This window comes from Triticum aestivum, chromosome 4A, assembly GCF_018294505.1.
Source record: "Triticum aestivum cultivar Chinese Spring chromosome 4A, IWGSC CS RefSeq v2.1, whole genome shotgun sequence".
Lineage (NCBI taxonomy): Eukaryota > Viridiplantae > Streptophyta > Magnoliopsida > Poales > Poaceae > Triticum > Triticum aestivum.
In genome coordinates this window covers 709,084,046-709,091,301 of record NC_057803.1, presented here as the reverse complement: position 1 = coordinate 709,091,301, position 7,256 = coordinate 709,084,046, and the positions used below count along the sequence as shown (strand labels likewise).

The following is a 7,256-nucleotide window of genomic DNA, read 5'->3' as shown; positions in this document are numbered from 1 at the left end:
CTTAACGGATTTATTCTCGTAAGGAGGTGAAGGCACGCCGCCTGGCCAAGATGAATAAGGAGTACATGGCTAGGTATGTTGAGGCCAATCCACACCTTGTTGTAGCGGAGCGTGATTTTTGGGCCAATAAGGAGAAGGACCAGAGGAGGAACGAGGACACTGACATGGATGCTAGAATAACCGCGGAGGTCAACCAGCTTTTTGACAAGCTCAATGGGCAGGGCTACTTTATGTACGACGATGGGGATGAGGTGCAGCTGGCAACCCGCACCGATGGTGAGGTAGGCCCCTCCAGCGGATGTCGAGAGGTGATTGACCTTGTCTCCGAGGACGAGGACGAGGACTAGCTTCGCATCATCCTACCGTGCACCCCTCAAGTCTCAAAAAGATGCAAACACTAAATTTGTGGGAGCAATGGCACCCAATACTTGCCTTGCCCTAATAACAATTCAGAGTGCAAATCACAATGCTAGCTTAAGAAAAATAACAGGGACAGTATGCAGGAAACATAAAATTCAACTTCTTATCCAATCATCCTTGCATTGATTTACAAATATCTTTTTATTCCACACAACCACACTATTTTCTATCCATGGAAATTCTTTATCCATCCATATTACCAGTTATTCTGCAGACTCTTTTTATTGAATAAAACCAACCAACTAGCTAGAGAGCTAAGATCCCAATCAACAGAGCTTTTGCTTTGCCATGATTGCATAGAGCTGAATTCCTATCAGGTCAAATTTGTAACTTGTAGAGATGGTGATCTGATCTTTGTAGCTAACCCCTGATCTTTAGATCAATCACAACCACACATATGTCATCTCGGCTATGCATACGGAAGGCGAGATCCGTGAGGTGGAACGTAGCGCATATACACCGAACCTCTTCTTCGCGGCCTACCATTGTGCCAGCATTGGTGCTCTTATCTTCTAAGCATTTCAAGGTTTCTCTGCAGGCCACCGTGTTTGACATCACATCCCACAATCCATCGCTTGCAAGGATCATGAAATCATCATCCTCCGACCTCGCAGTTATGGTAATTTCTGGCTCACATATCACTTCAGGCTTGAGGAGCATGTGCCCTATGAGTATAGTTCATTGTTTAATGAGATGTAATACCTTAAGAATCAGTACACACATATACTAAAGAAAAACCAACTTGTTATAGAAATGAATAACCTTTCCAAAAAAGTAAAATTGGCATTTATGTTATTTTATTTTGGGATTAATTAGGAAATCAACTCTCATATATCCATCAAGACCAAGTAAGTAACCACTTATGAAAGATTTTATCAGAAAACAACAATGTTCAAATAAACTGAATCTGAACTATCAATTTGACATCAATGTTAATGCACCAACACATAATAACATCCTTGCTAAAGGTAAGACTATTAATGAGTTTGAATTCACGGTTTACCAAGTATGGTTGTTGAAGGCAAGACTGTGAAAAGATAGCTCAATGCAATATTTGATCAGATAATAGGATGCAACTACAATAAATACACGAATTCACTACATATTATCATGAGTGGCCCCATCTAGTATCTGTTGGTGCTATGGAAGCATGCTTCAAAATTAGAGCAGAATTATGCCCATTGATACATCTTGGTACACTATTACGTGTATGCATTTAACATAATCGGGCATTCTATAATTTTATTTTTATGATTGAGCCTACTATGTTTCAATTGTTTCTTTAAAAAGTAGGATAAACCCCGCCTTCTACATTCTTTTCTTGGTACTTAAATGCAAGACAATGTTTTAATTTGCTTTTTCCATTAGAAGGTCACACATGGACGCAAAAATTAAATCTTCCTTTTTGATTACATTTGTCTGGATGTTATTTTTGTCTTTATGTAAGAAGGCTATTTTTTCCTTGTACATTCACTTCCTTGTACTCTGCTAACATTATTGTGTCGCTCAAGTGGCTTAAAAATACTCAGGAAGGATTCCCTTGGTGGAGTCCTCGTGGTGGCGCAGATACTTCTTTGTTGCAACGATGCCCTTCCCTTGGTGGAGTTCTCATCAACAACATCGTTGGTGTTTTTCTGTCTTGCAACCTCCGTCCTATAAAACGCCTTTTTCTTATCTAAATATCGGAGTCTATATTTTGAACAAAAAAACATGTGGGCATGAAGCAAACAAGACTTAAAAAAATAATCATGTGACAAATGATAGTATTGTATAGAGTAGCCTTTTATTTAAATTTACAAATAAGGCAACACGCCCATGGAAAATGGAAAAGGAGTCCGATAGGTGGTGATCGTCATCTGGGGTTGCCTCCAGCTAACGATGTGTTCGCTAGGGCATGACACCTGCAGTGAACGAAACCCTTTCTCCTGATAGTTCGCTAATAAGGAGGTCTCTGCCGGTTGGCCCATGGAGAATGCACGAAAAAAGATAGGCCCAATTGACTCATTTTTCGGAAAAGTTTGCCATAAACAAAAAGTACAAAAATCCTAATACATAAAAGGCATAGTAAATCATAAAGTTACATTTGCCATGCTCTAAGATATATTAAAAAAATCATCCTGTACTCTATAGAATAGCATCCACTAATAAATCATGGAAAATTAGAAAATGTACTGGTCACCTAGCAAATTAAAAGGAGAAATTGTTTCTCAGAAAAGCATGTTAAATTTTGAAAATTGTTTGTTGTCATCACATACCTTGATTTAACCAAAAAAATCTATGTCATAAAAATTATAATGGCAAACAAGATTTTGCCAAGGAAAAATGTGAAAAACTAACAAATATTGTCATGGTTTCATCATATATATTTTTTGACAAGGAATGTTCAAAACAAGTTTGCCATTTTATGTTCGATAATATTTTTCCATGCCATTCAATGTTTTTACCATGCTTTGCTGAATAAAATTGCCATGGTGTGAAATTTCTTCCCATGGTCCAAAATAATTTTAAAAATAGGAATTTCAAATGGTTATGTTCAAAATAAATATGTCGTGCAGTGTGAAATTAAAATTGCCATGATGGGTAAAAGAAAACATTGCTTGGTCCAAAAAAGAAGTTTGCCATACATAAAAAATGTAATCTTGGTTAGGAAATGGATTTTATTTTTCTAAAACAGCCATGTGACAAAGTAGAAACTTTTCCAAAATACCTTAAAAATTCCGTGCTACCTAAAATAAAACTAGTATGGTGAAATTATCCAACTTTCCATGGTATAACGAATAAAATTGGCATTGTTCTAGAATAATAAAATTATGATGCTATCTTGAATAAACTACTATACTCTAATTAATTAATTTGCCATTTTCTAACTAAAAAAATGTCGTGGTACGAATAATAAAAATGGCCATGCTACCTAAAATAAAATTACCTAGGTACAATTGATAAATTTTCAATGGTCTCAATACTAAAAATGCCATGCTACCTATAATAAAAATTTCACATGACAATTTTTAGGAATTTTGTTCTCTAAGAAAACACAGGGCTACTTTTGGCAAATTGTAAAAGGGTGCATGTCAAAGCTAGGGATTTCTTTCCATAAAAAGATGGCAATTTTAGGAAATTTCGATGGGCACATGGCAAAAGTTAGGGATTGTAAAAACACAACATGTTTTCGAAATTTATAAGTTGGCAGATGGCAAATTTAGGAGATTTGATCTTTAACAAAGATGGCATATGTAGCAAATGCATTTGGCACATGGTAAAACTATGAGATTTGGACTTTGAAAAAAGTTGGCCAATTTAGTATTTTTGCCACGTCTTCAATAAAAAAAGTATGCCCCCATAATATTCATATTAATTTTTTTTGCCATGATGTTGTAACACTGAATGTTTTCAAAGTTGTTTAAAAATTTATCATGTTCTAGAGATCACAATTCTCCCCTAAAATTGCCATGCAATTAGTTCAATAATTTTTACATAAAAAATACCTTGTCCTATAAAATTCTTTTTGATAATTTTCCCTTGTAACTATTGCAACCTGTAATTTTTGCCATGATGTAGGAGATAAACTTTTTCTTAATTTCCATATGATTAGTCCTAATTTTTTCTCTTCTAAATTTTCCATGTTATAGTTCATAAATTTTCCATTTCACTTTTACAAATTTCTCTATTTTTTGTCGTGATGTAGTAAATTTGCAAAATTTCTTAAGGGGCAGATTTATCTATAACTTGCCATGGCAACATTTATCACACGTGTGCAAACAATACAACAATCCTAGGGGAATCATCTTCCACAACACATACACATGATCAAATTACTGTAGCTAACAAACAGTATATGAAGAATAACATCAATATAGCTGCATCCCTCTAGCACATCAAAGGGCACACAACACTATACTACAAGATCTCTTTGACACGAACTAATTGCACACTGGTGTTTCAGGAGTGATGCCAATGAGAAATTCATGCAACCAAACACGATGAGCAGTGGCCTGACCTATGGGGATGATGAAGACGGGCCCGAGCCTGAAGCTGGAGGGGATCACGCCTACCACCTATTCACGAGAGCAGCCCAGACTGGGTCGCCGGTGAGGAGTATCGTGGTCGCGCCCTCCTCCGGCCGAAGCTCTTCCCCATGGTTGTGAATGGATGAGGAATAGAGATGAGTGGACATCAGCTGGGCACGTCCATTTCATGGAGTATCGGTCCCCCCCCGAGCGTTCCCAGATAGACAACTCAAGAGCGAACGGTTTTTTCTGACGTGGCTACTTAGCGTGCATCAAGATTGGTGCCCTGGATCTGATGACCCTATAGTCGTTCTCTGGGAGGAGCCAGAAATCTGACGTTCGCTACATATCATTTCTGAAAGAAAAATTGCCCTCTCTCTTCGATATAATGGCAATGCTAATGAGAACAACAAAACGTGGTGCTTAAAAACAAAACAACACGCCAGCAGCTTTGGTCGAAGTAATGGCAAAAGGCAACATATAGGCTAATGACAATCAACAGAGACACTGACCAGTAGCAAACAAATTCAGGAAGGTGATTTGTTTGCTAGTAAGTAGTAAGTAGTAACACAACATGCATGCCAGCCGGTTGTATGGATGGGAAGGGCAATCGTGTGAGAATGTACCTAGCGCGCGCGTCTTGGCAAGGATCCCCTGCACGCGCAGCACCCCGCCGTAGTTGAACACCACGCCGCCCGCCGCCGTGACACGCGCCATCTCCTCCGGTCGGTCCAGCTGCATCCACGTATGAAGCTAAAATTTGTCCGGCCGACCAAAGCAGAGAAATACTCCTACATACACTTGACACATTTAATCTCACCCTGTGGTCCTGGGAGAGCGGGACAGCACGGCCGGCGCGGCAGAGCACGGCGCGGGAGTCGCCGCAGTTGGCCACGATGATGCGGCCCAGGACCAAGAGCGCCACCACGGCCGTGGACCCACCTATGGTGCCCCGGGGCACCCCCGACGCCCCCAGCTCGTCCGTCCGCATGAAGCTTCGTGCCAGCGCGGCCTTCCAGGCGCGATGCTCCGCCTCTTCGTCCTGCTGGTTCTCCTTTCGGTAGGCTGCGGCCGCGCGGGCCAGCTCGTCCGCTAGGATTGCGTGCATATGGTCCCTGCACAGCGCAGACACCTGCACCACAACGCTCAAACCCGTCGAGTCGAGGTGGAGTTGGCACGAGTAAGATAGGGGATCTGCGGTTAGGTTACCTCGGGGCCACCGTGGCCGTCAAAGACGGCGAAGAAGTGCATGCGCGAGCCGTCAACCCAAGTAAAGAAGGACGGGCGCAGCGATACCTTGTCCTCCATGATCTTCCGGTAGCTCCCCAACATCCCAGCCGCCCCGTACGCCCCGCGCAACCGGGCGGCCAGTACCGCGCCGGGACCCTCCCTTTGTTCGGCTACCTGGGCGGAGCGGCGGCGGCGGCGGCGTAGGCGGCGTTCCTGGGAGCCCAAGGCACGGTCGGCTGCCCCCTCGCCGGCCGCGGGCAAGTTGTTGGCGCTGTTGCTGGCCATCACTACAGATTGGTCACGCGAAAGCGGAGCAGGTTGAGCAGGGTGTGTGTGAGTGCCAAAGCAGCAGAGCATCTCCCTAACAAGCAACCTGCCTAGAGATAGAAAGGGAAGAAACTGATGGAGGAAGACGGAAACGGACAACCGAAGGAGCGCAGAAGAGGAGGAGGAGGACCCGGAGGAGGAGGACCCGGAGGAGGAAGAGGAAGCTCTCTCGCTCAGAAACGGAGGGGGTTACTTGTTTGTGCTTCCCTCGCGCGCCTCACGTTTACTGCCTGCTTCCTCATTTTCGCCTTATTTATTCACTGATTGAAAAAGGCTTATCATTGTGTTTCCTACTCTTAGTTTGTTGTTCATATTCCAAGTACGAAAGATAAAGAGTGATATATTATAAATATACATTTTCTTTGAATAAAAATTTATAAATTTTCAACGTCAGTTTCACCTCTCTTTTATTTTGCGGGTGAGTTTGTCCTTTCTATATTTGAGGAGCTTTTATTTGTTGTATATGCTGTATCAAGCCAATTCAATTCATTGGCGTTTAGCGTGCTCTCTTAATGGACATGATAGATTTTTAGAGATAACCCTCGAATACATTTCACAATATCTTATATGACTGATCTTTAATTTTATTAAGTGGAGCCCTTGGTCGTCATAATCATTTATGCCTTCCTTTGTACCATCTTTCACAAATAAGGGAGGAAGAACTAACACATGACAAGAAGTACAAAAAGGTGTTATTAATGATATGGATTATATGATATGAATGCCTTCCTCTCCAATACCTCTAACAACCTTCCTGTCTAGCAAGTGTGAGGAGTAGAATCCTAGTGAAGAAACAAAACAAACTGAAGGAGGAAAACATAAATGGACAATTGATGGAGTGCAGAAGAGGAGGAGCACTGGAGGGGGATTGTCGGGGATATACCCTGCGGTATGAACCGACCGGAAGTATGACCCGGTCGGGCTTGACGTTTTCATTGGTAACCCGCGGTGGAGACTAGAGGAGGTATCCTCGTTGCTTTGGACTCTTCAGCGATCGAGATTGACCATTTCAGCTTAAACTCTGACTTCATCACGGGTCAAGTGCACGCTAAAAATGGTTCTGTTTGGTGGAGTGGTTTATGGCCCTCAAGGCAATTTGCTTAAAACCGCCTTTCTTGAGGAGCTTCAAGCAAGGCGCGCACTCTGCCCCGGCCCATGGATGGTGCTTGGAGACTTCAACATGATTTTGCGGGCGTCGGAGCAGAGTAACACAAATCTCAACAGGACCATGATGGCTAGGTTCCGGAGCTTCGTCGATAGCAATGAGCTGAA

The 7,256-nt window shown here is 42.2% G+C and overlaps 1 protein-coding gene across 1 annotated transcript; it reads right to left on the bottom strand.

Moving 5' to 3' along the window:
- Positions 1–530: 530 nt before the first annotated feature.
- LOC123083291 (probable protein phosphatase 2C 37) lies at positions 531–6,045 on the bottom strand. Its single transcript, XM_044505366.1, has 4 exons — positions 5,637–6,045; positions 5,248–5,559; positions 5,054–5,162; positions 531–1,085 (listed from the first exon to the last, which is right to left on the bottom strand). Exons 1-4 carry the CDS (start codon positions 6,012–6,014, stop codon positions 781–783), a joined length of 1,104 nt encoding a protein of 367 aa, XP_044361301.1. The 5' UTR covers positions 6,015–6,045; the 3' UTR covers positions 531–780.
- Positions 6,046–7,256: the final 1,211 nt, after the last annotated feature.